General features: G+C 44.5%; 2 protein-coding genes across 51 annotated transcripts in view; one reads left to right on the top strand and one right to left on the bottom strand.

Moving 5' to 3' along the window:
- Positions 1–9,605, bottom strand: part of LOC147362966 (uncharacterized) — a 57,988-nt gene extending 48,383 nt beyond the window's left edge. For 26 of the 50 annotated variants that reach the window (XR_015136652.1, XR_015136654.1, XR_015136671.1 and 23 more), the window contains exons 1-3: positions 8,722–9,576; positions 7,890–7,980; positions 5,864–6,025 (exon numbers count right to left, since the gene is read on the bottom strand). Coding sequence is in view for 8 of the 50 variants with exons in the window: in XM_086326193.1 (XP_086182319.1) it covers positions 7,890–7,920 (31 nt within the window). In the remaining 42 variants the exon portion in view is untranslated. Of the gene's footprint in view, positions 1–5,863; positions 6,026–7,889; positions 7,981–8,721 lie in introns of all 50 variants that reach the window. The other 24 variants (XR_015136675.1, XR_015136662.1, XR_015136677.1 and 21 more) reach the window with 2 other exon arrangements.
- Positions 9,606–9,964: 359 nt separating this feature from the next.
- On the top strand, positions 9,965–11,744 carry PCBP1 (poly(rC) binding protein 1). Its single transcript, XM_086326192.1, has one exon. The coding sequence runs from the start codon at positions 10,288–10,290 to the stop codon at positions 11,356–11,358; it is 1,071 nt and encodes a 356-aa protein (XP_086182318.1). The 5' UTR covers positions 9,965–10,287; the 3' UTR covers positions 11,359–11,744.
- Positions 11,745–18,713: the final 6,969 nt, after the last annotated feature.

Here is an 18,713-nt window from a genome sequence, read left to right as displayed (position 1 = left end):
CCCATTTTTCAGTAGGACTGGCCCTACTAAGTCCCACACTACTGACCCATACTACGGACTTTAAACAGATAAAAGAGGAATAGAAGCAGTAGAGTGTAGAGGTTGCGAGCAGCGGCTCCGGAGCCAGAATGCTTATTCAAATCCCAGCTCTACCACTTACTGTGTGACTTTAAGCAAGTTTCCTAATCTGTTTCTATAAAATAGGGATAAGGGTTACACGAAAGATTAGATAAGGCTATTTTAACAGTGAGAATCCACCTGCCAATGAAGGGGACACAGGTTCAATCCCTGGTACAGAAAGATCACACATGCCATGGAGCAACTAAACCCAGGAGCCACAACTACTGAGCTTGTGTGCCACAACTACCAAAGCCCGCACGCCTAGAGCCTGTGCTCCGAAACAAGAGAAGCCACACAATGAGAAGCCCTTACACCCTAACAAAGAGTAGCCCCTGCTTGCTCCAACTACAGAAGGCCCACACAAAGCAACAAAGATGTAGTACAGGCAAAAATAAATAAATGTAATTTTTTAAAATTGTCTATTTTTAAAAATGAAAACAATACATTGAAGCCTTTGTTTTTAAAAATAAAATCTTCACTACTCTCATTAGAAAAGAAACATACGCGTATTAAGTTTTTCAAAATAAAGCACATATATACAGTATTTACTTTTTAAAACAATTGTTCCCTACATCCTTCCCCTTTCCACTTTCCTGTCCTCAAAACTAGTATATTATTTAGTCACTTAATCCTCACAAGAAGTAAGATTAGTGTCATTTATCATTATCTCCATTTGACAGGCTCAGAAACTGAGGTTCAGAGAGGTTCACAACCATATAGCTAGTGTCTGGCCAGGGCTCCTGGAAAAGAATTTTCAGACATGCAGGAAGGTAAAGATAGTAAACTCCTTCTCTAATCCTGAGAGGAAGTGGTTATGATAAAAGGTTTCTAGAAGGTACCTAAAAAGAACCAAGACTGATTAATAGGATTTTTAAGAAACTCTTGCTTGAACAAGGCAAGATCAAAGAGACGTTGTAACCCCAAAAGCCAGTCATGCAGTGAAGTATAATCAATCCTACCCTCCCCAAAACAGTGCAAATTATTGATAAGCCTAACAAAGCAGGCTCTGAAGATAACCATATCACTGCACACCCATTCTTACCACCCCAATTGATGTATCATTTTAATCCACTAGAAAGCACAGTTCAAAATAAGTGTTTTTTAGAGTGAGCAATTTGAGGCAGGAACAATGTCTTGTTCATACAGATCTTCCCCTCATTATCTGGTACACAACCTTCTACTAATATTTATTCAATACATTTCTGTTTAAAAATGAATAAATTTATTCATTCAACTGCTATGTGCTAGCTACTGTTCTAGAAGGTGGGAATACAGCAAAGAACAAAAAAGTGGGTGAAATTTACATTCTAATCATGGGTGGCAAATATTAAACTATAGAAGAGAGCTCTTCAAACAGTGCCTGGCACACAGTAGGGAGCATTCAAAATATCTAAATAATGAATGCATGAACAGTATATCAAACAGAAATAAGTTCTAAGGAGGAAAACAAAGCAGGAAGGGAAACAAGAAAGGCAGAGAGTAGAGATGGTTTTTATCATAGATAAGGATGGCCAAGGAAAGGTTCACAGATTAGGTGACAGTTGAGCAGAAACCTGAAGGAGGCAAGGGAGGAGGCCATATGACATCTGGAAGAAGTGTTCCAGAAAAAGAAACTACCATGGTCCCAAGGCGTGGCATGCTGGATCAACTGCAGAGAGACCAGTGTGGCCAGAGCACAAGGGGAGAGTGGTAGAAGGTGAAGTCAGAGGAGCTGGGAGAGGTGATACACGCTGGGAGAAGATCCCACGCGGCCATGTGGATCACTTTAAGGACTTCAGTGTTTATTCTGGGTGGGACTCAGTGGACAGTATTCAGCAGAGGAGTGGCATGATTTGATATACACTTAACAAAATTACTCTAGTCACTGTTAAGATCAGACTCAGGGACCAAGAGCAAAAGGAGGAAGACTGTATTCCAATAGTAACAGGGAAGGGGGTGAGAAGTGTTCAAACTCTGGATGTATTTTAAGGTAAAGCTCATAGGACCTGCTGGTGGATTGGATGATGAAAGAAAGAGAAAAAAGAGAGTCAAGAGGGACGTTTCTCGTGGGCCAGTAGTTAAGACACCATGCTTCCAGTGCAGGGGGTATGGGTTCAATCCCTGGTTGGGGAACTAAGATCCTGCATGCCATGTGACACAGCTCCCCCAAAAGGGGGTGGGGGGAGAATAGAGTCAAGGAAGAGCCCTCTATAAAACTGAAACTGAGGTGGGGAGAAACTGACATAGGTACAGGTTTGAGAGAAGTTCCAAGGTTAATGTATTGAATACACTAAGTTCAAGAAGCTATTACCCTGTAGGCAGCTGACATTAGACTCTTTGAGTTCACAGGAAGACATTTAATCTAGTAATATATACTTTATCATTCTCAAGGTATAAATGGTATTTAAATTCCTAAAAGAGAGAACCTAGGAAATGAGTGTACACAGAGGAGGGATCCAAGGAGTGATCTGAGTACTCCATCATTGGAGGCTGACGAGATGAGAAAGAAATCAGCCAAAAAATGTATGTGTTGGGTGGGAGGGGTTTGCATAGGAATTTGAGAAGAAGGGGCTACAGAGGCAGAAAGAGAACCAAGGGAGGAGAATCCTAAAAGCAAAATGAAACTAGTGAGGAAGGAGGGTCAAATACTGCTGAGAGATTAAGAGAACCGAGAAACAACCATGGACACACGCACTATATTCTAAGCATTCTTCTCTAAACCATGCATAACACATTTTTTTCTTTTAATCTATGTTAAATCCCAGTATTGTGCAATGAATACACATAAGGTTTCTGTTTAATGCAGCTTTATCCACATCTCAAAAAACTCTTAAATGCTCTTAGTATGGACACCAAACACTTTACACAGTGAATAATGGTGAATAAATGTTTTTTATCTGGTTGAAGTAACTGTCTCTCTGAAACAATGTCCTTAACCAAGTCTTGCTTGTGCTCAGCAGGTGTTATCAGAGAAATGAGCTATTCAAACAAATTTCTTTTGTTCTGCCATAAGTAGCAATTATTCCTGAACTCCTTTCTCTACTTTCTAACCCAAACATCCTAAGCAGCTAAACAAAGACCCTAAATGTCCACACACTACCCTTTAAAAACAAAAGAAAACAAAAATCCAAAAGTTGGATGAGAAAGGGATATGCTGTCCATTGCAGCTGCTTTCTTTTACTGTACAAAGGGTTAATCATTATTTGCTAATTCAAAAGCTCTGCTTTACCTACATTTTGACCTTAAAATCTCTAGATAGGAAATGTGACTTCTAGTGTCTTCATCTTAAAAGAGAATTATTGCTACAAAATAAGAATTTTTAACTGTGCTCTAGTGAACACAGACAAGTCTCAATATCTACATTTTTGAAACAGCAAAACAATAATCACCACAAACTGAATCATGCAAATATCTTTCATGTCTCTGTGAAATGGTTACAACTTCTGAATGGACTGAACTCTATGCCTTTGGGCTCTTGCTCCCTCTGCCTGGAATACCATTCCCTGCCCTTCACTATGCAATTTACCAACTTGGGACTCAGAGTGAATGACAACTTCTCCAAGCTGCCTTCCCAGATTCCCTCTCCAAGGCTTGAATCAAGGGCTTCCTCTGAACCCGTAACACCATAGCTTGGTAAGCACCAAAGCTTACTCGTATCCCAATACTTTAAGACATTACACTTTGAATCTGTTTACTCATCTATCTCTTCAAACCATAAACATCCTGAGGGCAGGGACAATATCTCATTCATTTTTATAGCCTCAGTGTTTGGGACATATCAAGCAATCAGTAAGTATCTGCCTAATGAAAGAACATGAAATTTTTACCTCAAATACGTTATATGATTTTGTAAATCGTTTCCTTAGTAAACCAGGTGAATGGAGGCTAATATTAGAATTACTGGCATCTATATGATGCAGCAATCCTACTCCTGGGCATATATCTGGACAAAAGTGTAATTTGAAAAGATATATACATCGCTAACTTCTCAGCAGTACTATTTACAATAGCCAAAACATGGCATCAACCTAAATGTCCATTGACAGCTGAATGGATAAAGAACAGGTGGTACACATATACAATGGAACACTACTCAGCCATAAAGCAGAATGAAATAATGCCATTTGCAACAACATGGATGGACTTAAGAGATTATCATACAAGTGAAGTAAGTCAGAAGGAGAAACACAAACACAATATGATATCACTTACATGTGGAATTTAAAATATGACAAAAATAAACCTATCTACAAAACAGAAACAGACTCACAGGCACAGAAGACAGACTTGTGGTTGTCAAGAGGGAGGCAGGGTAGGCGAGAGATGAATTAAAGAGTTTGGGGTTAGCAGATGCAAACTATTATACACAGAATGGATAAACAACAAGGTCCTACTGTATAGCACAGGGAACTATATTCAATATCCTGTGATAAGCCATAATAGAAAAGAATAAAAAAAGAATATATATACAAAAGTTTCTTACTGACACAGCATTATAAATCAACTATATTTCAATAAAATAATATAAAATTACTGGCATCTAATCACATTTCCAACTGATAGCAGAAACAAAGTAACTTCCCCTACCTGACACTGGAAACAGAGAATAAGAAAAGATCAACTCAGGAAGAGTTATACTAGCTGCTCTTCCTTGATTTGTCCCACACCACAGGAGAGGTTAACAGACCTCTGGATCGCTCTTCTCACCTCCTTTCCACTGATTCTGTATCCCTCTCTTCTCTCTGCCCTATTCTTTTCTCTCTTTCCTTCTCCTACCTTTTTTTCCTTCCTCATATTCTACACTTTGTATTTGCATTCGTTCTCATTTCCCCTTTAACTTTTCTCTGCACTGTTCTCCAGGCCGCATTTCGGTTAGAGTGACCCTGGGGAATCCTTGGGCAATGCTTTGTCCAACTGAAGAACTTAGGCCAATTCTGGTAAAGCACACCAACAGATCTGCTTCTGTAAAGCACACCAACAGATTTCTCCTATTTCTGAGGAAACCAAGCACTGATTCCCTAACACCAATGGAGGATTACCCGCATATGAGGTCAAATTGTTACTAACAGTGGGTAAGACAAGTTTCTAAACTGCACTGTATAGTATCCTGAAAAGTAACAGGGGAAAGGCCCTCTTAATTTACAGTAATTTTAAATAAAAGAGAAACGGAAAGCTAAATATGAAGGAGAAAGAGAAAAAGAAGTCACGTTTTGGGGGAAAATGCTGTGTGTTGACAGGGCAAATATTAAAAGCTACAGAACAGTTGCTGGACCAGGAAGGTTGGGGAGAGGGGGAAAAAAGTAGTCCCTGCCCCAAGAGAACTTAAGTCTTATTCTCACCACTTCCCAAATCCACAAATGTAAACATTAGAGAACCAGAGAGAGGACAGCCTCTTGAACCAAAAGTGTCAGGAACCTAACATAACGAATTGGATGTTCTGGGACAGAAAAATAATGACTGGATAGAAAACATTTTGAATTTAATACGAAGTTATCCCATGTGTTAAAGTCAGTGACACCGTATGAGAAGCCAAGAAAAGGAATAATCCACAATTAAGAATCGAGATCACCAGCTGAGGCCCTAACAAGCTGTGTAACCTTGGGCAAGTCGCTTGACTACTCTGATCCAAAGATGGGTCTTTCACTGGCAAAATTGACTGTAATGATTAAATAACACTTTGAAAAGTTTTATATAACATATCTATGTGAGGTCAAAGGAAGCAAAAATTCTATGTTTCAATTTCCAAAGTGAAAGCCTGACTCACCTTCCCAACCTTGTTAAACCCTTTAATGAACCTGGAAGAGTCATGTGAGGCTCCAGGGGTGGGGTAGTGACTATTTATAGTCAGTTCCTCTGTATCTCAGTGGCTTCATCTGTAAAATGGGAGGTGTGGAATTCACTCACATATCCACGAGATAGTGCAGGTCTGAGGAAGGAAGTGGAGAATGTACTGTACATGAGTAAAACATTTACACAACCCTCCCTCCCAGGGAGGTTTGTAAATAACCCAGATCATCTGGACAGAATTAGAAGGGGCCTTAGACAGCATTTACTCTCCTGTTTTACAGATGGGAAAACTGAGGCTCAGATAAATGAACTTGATTGTAGAAGTCCAAAAGCCAGTCAGTGGCAGAGCTGGAGCTAGGGGCCAGAGCCACCAGTTCCCATGTCCAGTGCCCTCTTTGCCTGATCTCAGGGTCACGCAAAACACCTGAGGCCCATACAACGCATTACCAACAGCAAGACACACTATAATTTCATCAAAAGCTAAATGTGGGCTATCCAAGGGAAGGGGTATAAGACTCTGAAGAGGTCAGTGCTGAGAGCTGGGAAACGGAAGGCCTTGTTGGGAAGGTAAGTAAAGTCCCAGACATATTCAGACATGAAGAGATTAAAGAAATACATCTGGAAGAAAACGTTTATGACTTTCCTGGTGGTTCAGACGGTAAAGCGTCTGCCTACAATGCAGGAGACCCAGGTTCAATCCCTGAGTCGCAAAGACCTCCTGGAGAAGAAAATGGCAACCAACTCCAGTATTCTTGCCTGGAAAATCCCATGGATGGAGGAACCTGGTAGGCTACAGTCCATGGGGTCGCAAAGAGTCGGACATGACTGAGCAACTTCACTCCACTGGGCAGTCTTGGGAAGAAAGACCCAGTGGATAAAATTTTCTTTAGGGAAAAGAAACAGGTGGCAGAGGATCAGAATGCTTTGAATCACATGAATTCTTCTTTTTTTTTTTAGGATAATTCTTGATTATAATTACTTTGTAAATTATAATTTACTCCTTTTGTTGTCTCCTATGTTTTAACAAGGTTTTTATCTCTTTAGTTTGACATGCATCTCCTTCTTTTAAAAGTAGAGAACAGAAATTACCAGAGTACACTGCATGCAGTATGAGTAAGTAGTTTTTGCAAATATTTTCATTTCTTCATATAAATGTGTATATATGTTTCAGTTATTATGCAAAACATATTTTTCATAGTGGTTTGCTTTTAAAAATGTGAGAACCACTGAAATAACGAACAAAATAAAAGTTCAAATAGTGCCTGGCACACAGTAAGCACTTAGTGCTGTGACTGTCATTGTGACTGTTATGTACCTATCTATTAAAGTTGTCTGTGGGACTATCTATGGTAACATGAAGGCCTTTTGGAGAGTCTAATGCACCAGATCGGTGTAAGTGAAAAGAAGCAAAAAGCACTTCTCTCCACCCACACAACACAGCCCTATTTAGGCACATATTTGTTGCTTGGTCCCCAAGTTGTTACAATGAACTGAAAAGTCCACAGGCCGCAATTTATCTAACATTGTCACGCTCAGTCAATATCTGTGAAGAAACGGAGGCCTGGCGCCAGAGTTAAGTTTATTTATTTTCACCTGGGTGGAGGTTGGGGTGGGGAAGGGGGAAGTCATGCCCATGTGTAGCTGAAGGAAGCAAATGAGTCATACAAAGAAACTGTTTGTTCCCACAGAGCCAGGTAAGTTCAAATGTGCCACAGACCAGGCCGGACTGACAGATACTTGAGGCTTCATGCAGGGCTGAATCACTTCCTTCTCTCTAGCCTCATCCAGACACATTAAAAAAAAAAAAAAGGCATCTGAGCCCCTTACAGACATAGCTCACACCAGGAAAAACTGGGAATTCCCAAACAGATACAAACAGGGGATGACTATGCATCAAGAAGTTACCTGAAGGGTTCCTTTAAATAACAAGCTCACCTGAACGTCCAAATAGTATCTAAATTCTAAAACCCTGACTTAGAAGAAAAATTTGAAAATGTGCTCACCAATAAGTGTATCAGAAGGTCTGGAATCCATCCTGGACACTGTGTGACCTTCAATTAGTCACTTCATCTCTCTGGGCCTAAATGAATTCATCTGTTAAAAAAAGAGAGAACACGTACTTCAGAGAATCATCGTAAAAAAGATAGTATGCAGTAAAACGGTTAGCCGAGGATCTAGCACTGGTAAATGCACAAAAAATGTCCTTCCCTTCTAGTCTACAAGTTAACAGTTGAGGTAAACTGAGGTTCACTGGCCACGCTGGCCTATGGAAAAGGTCATAGGTATCCTAAACGCTTCATGGAAATTGCTTTTTTTAAAGAAGAAACTTTATAATACCATGTATTTCTCTCTCCAGCACAACAGCCTATCTTATAAGTCTAGGAAAGCAGTAATTTCGCATCTCATTCCTTAGTGATTGCTAAATGTTTTGGTACTGCGCCCCCACTTATCCATTCATTATTAAACATAACGAGCTAGGGACTGGATATGCTGCCTACTTTCTATAATCGCGATGCTATTGCAAACTAATGAGAGAAATGTATTAAAATTCGCCCGCTGATGGAACTTCCCTGGTGGTCCAGTGGCTAAGACTCTGCTCATAATGCAGGGGGCCCCAGGTTCCAGCCCTGGTCAGTGAAATGAGTCCACATGCTGCAACTAAAAGATCCTGTATGCTGCAATGAAGACTCAAGATCCCACATGGCGCAATTAAGACCTGGCACGGCCAAATAAGTATTAAAAAAACAATAAAATTCCCCGCTAAGGTTGGGACCAGCCTACGCGGTTTCAACCCACTCTGGCCACAGCACTCGTTGCGCGGAGAAGGCCCCATACCGTGGGTGGGGTGGGAGGGGGCCCCATTCTAGTTTTCAGGGCGACCCCAATTTTTCGTTGGCGACGAATCCAGGACACGTGTCGCCATTTTGTGTTCAGCAAATATGGCGGCCACCCCCGCGGGGAAGGGGGCGGGGGACTGAGGCACCGCCACGTTAGCCGCTTTCCCTAAAGGATCCTAAAGCACGCCGCGCACTCGGCCTGTTCTGTCTGGCTCAACCGAAGGAAAAGGGAACGGGCAGAAATCACAACTGGCGCACCAACGGCCCCAGCGACCTTTCCTCAGCGGGAGGGCCGCTCGGCTCCACACCCTCAGGAAAGGTCCTCCAAGATGGCGGGCCCAGTTGGGGGCCGCCCCCGGACCGCGCGGGCGCGATGGCTGCGCTGAGCGGCGAAGGTGCCGAAAGGCAGCAGCGGGAGCGTAACCCTCGCGGGGGAAACCGCAGGAACCCCCCCAAGAGCCCGGATAAATGCACGCCATTGTCTTAAACGTGTGACGAGGCAGCAGCGACTAAAACGACACCAGCGTAGGAGGTGGGGTTTCTGCGGGCTTAACGAAGAGAGTTGCAAAATGCGGACAAAGCATTATGTAAATGGACGCCATTCTCTTTATGGCCCCGTTTCTAGCACTTCCCAGAAACCATCACCACAGCCGCGACTCTGATGGCGGTGGCGCGGGATGATTTTGGTCTTTCTCCCCACCAGCTGCCGCCACAGGGCCGGGGCGGGGGTGGGGACTGGCGCGGGGCGCCCGGACGCTGAGGACGAAGGGGCCCCACGTGCCCGTCCGAGCGGGCGCCCGCCCCAAAGGCCTCGTCTCGCCTCCCCTCCCCCCCGGAAGACCGCGGCTGCCCCTCCCGTCCTCCCCACACCCTTGCGCATGCGCTCTGGTCTCTTCACGCGCACGTTTTAAACCCGCGGCGTCCTAGCAGCCGCCTGCAGTTACGGCCAGGGCTGTCTGTGTCGCTCCGCACTCAAACCGCTTTTGTACGGCGGGAAATAATGTGTCGCTCCCAAGCACAACATTGCCATTTCCAAACGTCTGCCGGCGCCTTCTGGGGTTAATAAAATACATGTTCGTCTTAAAATTTTGCCGGAATCACAGCTTCTGCCCACCGGTGCTTTATTTTCAATGCTAGCCTATTAAGAGGGTTTTTGAAAAACTACTCTATTGGGGTTGGCGCAATCTTGTGACCTAAAAAGGATGGGTCCTCATTTTTTTTTCAAAGGGTCCTGCGCAGCAAGCACTTCCGGGGTCAGAGGGTACGCGGGGTTGAAAGCGGGCTTCCCGCCCCGCCCAGACCGCCGAGGCTGCCGCCGGAGTCGCCACCGCCGCGCCCTCGCCCACCCGCCCGCCCGCCGCTCCCGGCCCCGCTCGCCCCCTCCGCCGCCGCCGCCCGCCCCTGCGACGACGCCGCGGCCTCCTGCCCGCGCCCGCTCGCTCCCGCGGCCCTCGCTCGCCTCGCGCCGGCAGTTTTGGGCCTACACCTCCCCTCCCCCCGCCAGCCACCAAAGACTTGACCACGTAACGAGCCCAACTCCCCCGAACGCCGCCCGCCGCTCGCCATGGATGCCGGTGTGACTGAAAGTGGACTAAATGTGACTCTCACCATTCGGCTGCTTATGCACGGAAAGGAAGTAGGAAGCATCATTGGGAAGAAAGGGGAGTCGGTTAAGAGGATCCGCGAGGAGAGTGGCGCGCGGATCAACATCTCGGAGGGGAATTGCCCGGAGAGAATCATCACTCTGACCGGCCCCACCAATGCCATCTTTAAGGCCTTCGCTATGATTATCGACAAGCTGGAAGAAGATATCAACAGCTCCATGACCAACAGCACGGCGGCCAGCAGGCCCCCGGTCACCCTGAGGCTGGTGGTGCCGGCCACCCAGTGCGGCTCCCTGATTGGGAAAGGCGGGTGTAAGATCAAAGAGATCCGCGAGAGTACCGGGGCCCAGGTCCAGGTGGCGGGGGATATGCTGCCCAACTCCACCGAGCGGGCCATCACCATTGCTGGCGTGCCGCAGTCTGTCACCGAGTGTGTCAAGCAGATCTGCCTGGTCATGCTGGAGACGCTCTCCCAGTCTCCGCAAGGGAGAGTCATGACCATTCCGTACCAGCCCATGCCGGCCAGCTCTCCAGTCATCTGCGCGGGCGGCCAAGATCGGTGCAGCGACGCTGCGGGCTACCCCCACGCCACCCATGACCTGGAGGGACCACCTCTAGATGCCTACTCGATTCAAGGACAACACACCATTTCTCCGCTCGATCTGGCCAAGCTGAACCAGGTGGCAAGACAACAGTCTCACTTTGCCATGATGCACGGCGGGACCGGATTCGCCGGAATTGACTCCAGCTCTCCAGAGGTGAAAGGCTATTGGGCAAGTTTGGATGCATCTACTCAAACCACCCATGAACTCACCATTCCAAATAACTTAATTGGCTGCATAATCGGGCGCCAAGGCGCCAACATTAATGAGATCCGCCAGATGTCCGGGGCCCAGATCAAAATTGCCAACCCAGTGGAAGGCTCTTCTGGTAGGCAGGTTACTATCACTGGTTCTGCTGCCAGTATTAGTCTGGCCCAATATCTAATCAATGCCAGGCTTTCTTCTGAGAAGGGCATGGGGTGCAGCTAGAACAGTGTAGGTTCTCTCATAACCCTTTCTGCTGTTTTCCCATGATCCAACTGTGTAATTTCTGGTCAGTGATTCCAGGTTTTAAATAATTTGTAAGTGTTCAGTTTCTCCACAACTTTATCATCCGCTAAGAATTTAAAAATCACATTCTCTGTTCAGCTGTTAATGCTGGGATCCATATTTAGTTTTATAAGCTTTTCCCTGTTTTTAGTTTTGTTTTGGGTTTTTGGCTCATGAATTTTATTTCTGTTTGTCGATAAGAAATGTAAGAGTGGAATGTTAATAAATTTCAGTTTAGTTCTGTAATGTCAAGAATTTAAGAATTAAAAAATGGATTGGTTAAAAAATGCTTCATATTTGAAAAAGCTGGGAACTGCTATCTTAAACTCTTTGTTGGTGCCTTTTTTTTCCTCCCCTTTTAGCGTTAGGCCTTTGTAGGAAGAGAGGTGGGCCCGTTCCTGGTATTTTCTCCAGCCCTTTTCATCTTATTGGTAAGATTCCATTCCCTCTCATCCCAACAAAGGAACCCGGCAGGCTGGGCCTGCTTTGGGGTGTTTGCAGAGATGGAAGGCTCTCTTGGAGAGTGACATCCCTCCAGCTAGGTTCCAGAGAGAGGCCTCTGCCCATTTCTCTGGTAGAAAAAACATGAGGGTTTTCTCGGATTGGAAGAGTATGCCCATTCTGTAGGACCTCTGATGAATGGTAGTGTGTCCTCTAGTCCAGCCGGCCCCAGCCCCACCCCCAATCCCATGTGCAAAACTCTTAGCCAGGAACAAAAAAATGTTCTGAGGTGGGAGGAGCCTGGGGGGCCCAGAGAAAAGGTGGGGGAGGGAAGGGCTGGGCTGGGGGGGAAGGGAGGGGCTGAGGAGGGGGGAAGGGAAGGGGGCTAGGGTGGGTCTAAGGGCTTGGGAGAGGGTAGGTGCTGCAGGGTGGTGGTAGGCATAGAGGGTGGTGTTTGGGCAGCAGGATTGAAGGGGGATGGTACCAGCGGGGCGCACGTGTCGAGCATAGCACCTGTGGCAAGCAGCCTGTCAGAGGATGTTCCTACACCTGCCAAGTGGTGTATCCAGAAACAATGGAGGCCCAGCTTATAATTCTTCAACTGTGTGCAATGTTTAGAGAAATCATTGTACCAGGAAATAACTCTGCCTAAATGGGGCAGTCCACACTGGCAGGAATGTAGGCTGATCTGTCGACAACCGCTGAAGAATGACCTCAATGTTAAAAATGCAGATTCCCGGGTCCCACCCCAAATCTCATCGGAAGACCGCATTTTTAACAAGACTCAAAGGTTCGGAATTAGTGCCGCTAATTCTCTTCACCGGGAAGGAAGATTTTGCTGTAAAGGCCTAGCAGCCTCCTGTCAGCCAGTAGACCTAGGCTGAACCTGATGAGAGGAGGAAATTTTTCTACTATTAGGCAAAAACATATATATAAGAAACAGCAGATTAGGAAAACAATTAGGTGCCAAAGTGTGTAGTTCAAACCACGCAATGTGGGAGATCACAGAGAAATCCCTGTGGGAGGGGAGTGTTAGCCACCATAAATACCTGTTGAGGTTTCTTCTCTGCAGGGCATCTTTTTTTGGAGGTACAGACCTGGTTCCCAGGGTCCCTGGAGGTAAGATTGGGGTCTGTTATGTACTTCATATCTACTGTGAAGTCAGGCAGGTGGTCACAAGGAGCACAAATCCTGGAGTCGAACCTGAATTTAAATTTGCATTCTGCCACTGTGGCCAGGGGTGAATTACTTAAGCTCTGTATAAGATGGAGCTGTTGAAATCAGCATCTCCTGGGTTTGGGGGTGGGGCAAGCATGTGTTAAACAGAACAGTGCTTACAAGACAGTAAACTTCAGTATAGATTGTGAAAAGCTAAAGGCCCATTTCTGCCCACAGTTTCTTTGGGCAGAGAAATATTGAAAGAAAGCAATGTTTACTAAATGATAAGCTGAGAGAAGGTAGTTGTCTTGGGCCAGGATAAATTAGGGAGACCCTAGCGAAGAACCAGAAATAGGTTCAGTGTCTTCTAGAAATAATAAGCTCTTGTCTGTGTAGAATAGGAGGGCATAATTAGGTTGGACCCTGAGACACCAAGCTAAATGGTTTGTGAGATGTCCCTGAAACTTGCTGGGGGAATGGTTCCAATGCCCTGTAAAAAGTACACATCATTTTCCTCAAACCATTTTCCTTCCCACTGCTTCAAAGGCAAAGCTGACATTAATTTGTAGAGTAATGATTTAGGTAGCAAGAATGGATAGGATAGAAAGACGGGCAGCTTAGAAAAAAGGCAAAAACAGCAGTTAGAAAAATGCCTCAGGTAAGCAGGTTCTAATATTGGTGGGGAAGTAGTTATCAATAGAAATTCATATAGAAGGGGCCGCCAATGCAAGAGAGATTGAAACTGCTTGAGGAGGTGAGAAAAAAAGATGTATGAAATGAGAGGTCAGACCTGGTGATTGGAGTATTTGCAAGCAGAAATACTCAACAAGTAGCTTGAAATAGAAGACAGGGAATCAGCTACAGGGAGACAAGGAGAGGAAAGGGCTAAAGACTGAGCTTTGGGGTATAACCTGGAGGTAAAGGGATCTAGTCTAATTGTTCACCGCTATATTTCTAGTGCCTGTCACCATACCTGACATACAACAAGGGCTCAGTAAGTATTTTTGGAATGAATATGAAGGACACAGCCAAAGAAGAAGCAATAAAGGCAGCAGGAGAGAAACCAGAATAGCACCCTTGAAAATGGTCAAGGAGGACAGTTTCAAGGCCAGTGGAGTGACAATAAGGCAGTAATTGCAAGGTTTAAGGTTTATTGGACATCTACTAGGTGCAAAAATACTTTGAACTAAAACTCTTAAAGTTTTGGTGCACTTGGGAGATGTGTAATAGCCCATTGTAGTTAGAGCATAGTACTTAGTAAGGGAGAGAAGGGGAGGTGGAGGAAGCCATGGAATCATTTGAGACTACATTATAAACAGCTTTCAATGCCAAAACAAGGGTTTGAGCTTTATCTTGAAAACCAGTCATCTCCAAATATTTTCTTAAAGTGTACCCCTTTTATAAAAAGTCATTCAGATCAGATCAGATCAGTCGCTCAGTCGTGTCCGACTCTTTGCGACCCCATGAATCGCAGCACGCCAGGCGTCCCTGTTCATCACCAACTCATCCTTAGGAAACAGAATTTCAGAAGAGAGATGTAGAGAAGCCAGATTGCTGCAGGAAAGGAGGGCCTGGGGGCCAAGGCAGTGAAGACAAGAGTGTAGATGGCTCAAATGCTTGGAACAAAGGAGGAAAAGAAATAGGACAATAACTTGGGGGAAAACTGGGAGAAAGGTCTTCTCTTTTTTTGTTGTTTTTGAAAGAAACCTCAGTAAAGGCAGAGTAATAAGGAGGCAGCAGAAAGCTGAAAATGAAAGCTGCAGGTTTGAGAAGACTAAATAGAGCACTGGGGCAGTGACTGTCAGATGTCCCACAAGTTTGACTATTACAGTTGAATCCACTTTGTCCCCTCTCTACGGGCCCTTGCACTTCAAGAGTCCTCGCCTTTCTCTTTGGGGCAGCTTCAGCCCACCCCGTCCTCTACTGGACTGAGGACTGAAAATGGATGCACACCCTCTGCAGTTGCTGTGTTTCTTCTCACAGCCCCATCATTCCTACCACCAGCTGTTAGGCCCCAGCCACTGCTACAGTCTAGAGGAGGCTAAACAGCTTGACAAGCACCTGTTGTGTCATACCCCCGAAGTTGTCCCCTGTATTTAGAAGGCCAGTCTTCCCCCAAGCCCTATGCCCTCCATTGCCCGACTCCGCACACGTATATCACCATCATGTACCCCACCCCTGCCAGCAGAACCACTGGGCAATGCATCACCATTTTAGGGTTCACCCCCTAGAGCAGTTATGTATTCTCTGTCACTTGTTTGCCAAGAGCTTGAGGTTTGTGAGCTGAATCCACCTCACCACCACCACCCTCACCCCACCCCCCAGCTACCCCAAGTAGTGAACCACATATGGTCCAGCATTTCTGGGCTGTCACCTCCTGCCAAAAAGACAGCACCCAGCCAAACATATAAATAGGCAGTCACTGTCAGAGAAGCTGCCCACTGCCGAGTCCTCTGGCCACCTTGCCTGGCCTGGTCACCTGAAGATTCCAATCTGACCACATCACTCCCATGCTTAAAGGCCATCAAGTCCCACCTCCACCCATGGTCTTCAAAAGAAAATCCAAACTCAGTGGAGTTTCCAGACCCTTTGGGATCTGTTCCCACCAGTGCAAAGCCTGCCAGCTTCTTAACAGTTCTCCAAAGTCATTCTGTTTGGACATCCTTGTATTTGGAAAAGCATTTGTTTCTTCATAATCTGTCCCTGGATGTCCTCTTCATTACTTTCCTGGGTTCTGGGGCTCCTGCTCTTTTAGCATGAAAATTCTGCAAGCACTGATTTATACTGATGAGCAAGATACCTGAGTTCTAGTCCTGGCTCTAGGTGATTTTGGACAAATTGCTCACCTTTCTGGGTTTCAATCCTTCACCTGAGATAACTGGATAAGATAATATCCATGGTTGCCTGGGGAAATGATACTGCCTTCGTGGGTACCTACCTCTGCTGCCCTTCTTGCCACAGGACTGACTTTGACACATACACATGCCTTCTGTAAACACTCTTAAGAAAAAGGGAAGTTAACAAAAACCTGGCAGCAACAAGCCCAGCTTGGCATTTTAGATAACTATTCAACCAGGTCTTGATGGAGGAAAAAGCAGAAAGGAAGAAACTACCAGAGACATTTGCTCTGAACATCTGAAGGTGCTGGCGCCTTTAGACTTTATGGGGAAGCAGAGAGGGCAGTAGAGGGGAAGGCACAGGGGTCCGTGCCAGGGAAGGTTACACACAGGCAGGCAGGGTAAGCCGTCCCACCAGCAGACCCAGGCCCCCACGCTTTCCTTCCCCCACTCTCAGGCCCTAGCAGTGAAGGCTCTATGAAGTGGCTATGGCTCCCCTGAGTGTCCCCTGGACACTAAAGTAAGGAGAAGATAACTCTAGCTGCCCCCTGCTCCTCCCAGCAGCCTCTTAAGACTCCAGACATCTGCCTCGAGGCTGAGCACATCTTGGTGGGGGACTGAGTCAGCTCTTCTTCAGTGAAAGCAAACACATTCCCCAGTTAGTCACTCAGGTGGTGGAAGACCCCAAATCACTTATTCCCTGAGCTATGCAGCCGCAGCAAGGAGATAGACGCACTTCCTTAAACCTGCCTTCATGGAGATGAAAACCCATGCTGTCATTCATTAATTTACCTCTATTTCAGAAAGCATTTCCAGGGCTTGTTCAATGGGTCCTTAAGAGAACCTTCTCCCACTGGCTCCTGACAGGACGTCAGTGAGGTCAGATGTGGTCATTCTCCAGCCTACAACCTGAGCCATGCCAGCAACATCTCCAGGACTGGCTAACATTTATCAAAAGCTTGGTTTGTGCAAAGCACTGCTCCAAGCACTTTAAATGAATTAACTCCTTGAATCCACAAGGCCCTGTGAGGTACATATTCTGATGCCACTTTACAGGTGAGGAAACTGAGGCACGCAGCAATGAGATGACTTGTCCAAGGCTACAGAGCCAATGGGAGGCAGAGCCAGTATTTGAGCACAATGTGGCTCTCAAGCTGCTTTCTAACCACCATTTTGGTTTTGTTTTTTTGGGTTTTTTTTTAATGTTTATTTACTTATTTCTGGCCATACTGGGTGTTGACTGCTGCTCCGGCTTTCTCTAGTTGTGATGTACAGGTTTCTCGTTGTGGTGGCTTCTCTTGTTGCAGAGCATGGGCTTTAGGGCGTTAGGGCTTCAGTAGTTGGGCTCCCAGGCTCTAGAGCACAGGCTCAGTAGTTGTGGCACACGGATTTAGTTCCCCTTGGCGTGTGGGATCTTCCCGGATCAGAGATCAAACACATGTCTCCTGCATTGGCAGGTGGATTCTTTACCTCTAAGCCACCAGGGAAGCCCCTAACCACCATTTTGGGTTGTCCCACTAGGCCAGAAAAATTGCCCCAAGAGAGTCTAAATGGTCAGAGAGTCTGAACATTGTTTTATTTTGTCTTTTTTTTTTTTAATTATGAAAGTATGATAACAGATTTTGCCCCAGGAGAGTCTAAATGGTCAGAGAGTCTGCATATTGTTTTATTTTGTCTTTTAAAAAAATTTTTTTAATTATGAAGATATGATAACAGATTTACAGGAGGCTTGGAAAATACAGAACAAGTTTCCATATAGTTCCACTATATATTACAATTATTTTTAAGTAGATAAATAAAATTTTTAGTTGGAGTTTTAATATCAAACTCTCAAAACTTAATAGAATGAATACCCAGAGAAGTAGAAGGATATAGTAGACCTGAAAAGCTCTGTGAACCAATTCAACATAATTAAGATTTATAAAATTTCACACAATGGTAGGATACAAATTCTATTCAAGTTGCCATAGACTGTAAACTAGGAGACACTGGAACATATCCAGGGACATAAAACAAGGTACAAAACTTTCACAGTATAAAGGTGTTGAAATCATACAAAATCTGTTCTCTTATCACTGTGGAATTATGTTAGGTATCAATATCAAAAGATATTTGAAAATAACCCACATATTTTCAAGTGCAATGTGACATTTACCAAGAGAGATCTTTGACTTAGTCATCAAAAGCCTCAATAAAGCTAGACTAAAAAAAACACAGAGGGTGATTGCAGAGAATAAAGCATTTAAATGAGAAATTAGTATCAAATTAATATTCAAGATACTTTAAACAAAATCCCATGTATTTTGTCTTTAATAACTTATTGCCCAATTTTTCAATTAACACAGCAATACATATTTTATAGAACATACATAAATATGTAATACATATGAAAACCCATATTACTACATTATTGTGACTAGAGGTTAACATTCTCTAGTCTTTTATATACTGCTCTTTTAAAGTAATATATATATTAGCCTTTTAAAAATGGATCATACTCTACACACTAATTTGTATGCTATTTTCCTTTTTATTAAATTGAGATATCCTTCATATACCATAAAATTCACCATTTTAAAGTATACAATTTTGTAGGTTTTAGTATGTTCACAGCATTGTATAATCATCACCACTATCTTATGCCAAACGTTTCACCACCTTAAAAAGAAAACCATACCAGTCACTCACCATTCCTCACACACCCCATCTACCCTAGTGCCTGGCAACTAGAACTTCTTCCTGACTCTACTTCCAATAATCTACTTCCTGACTCTATGGATTAGCTTAGTCCGGATATTTCATATAGATAGAGTTATCTAATATGTGACCTTTTGTGTCTAGTTTCTTTCACTTAGCATA

Source organism: Bos grunniens, chromosome 11 (genome assembly GCF_055505025.1).
Source record: "Bos grunniens cultivar Pamir isolate PY7600 chromosome 11, Bosgru_T2T1.0, whole genome shotgun sequence".
In the NCBI taxonomy this organism is placed as follows: domain Eukaryota; kingdom Metazoa; phylum Chordata; class Mammalia; order Artiodactyla; family Bovidae; genus Bos; species Bos grunniens.
The sequence above is the reverse complement of the archived record's forward strand: the minus strand, read 5'-3'. Positions and strand labels throughout refer to the sequence as shown.

Bases quoted from the DNA above. Each gene is read 5' to 3' on its own strand.
- PCBP1 (XM_086326192.1), top strand. From the start codon at position 10,288: ATGGATGCCGGTGTGACTGAAAGTGGACTAAATGTGACTCTCACCATT.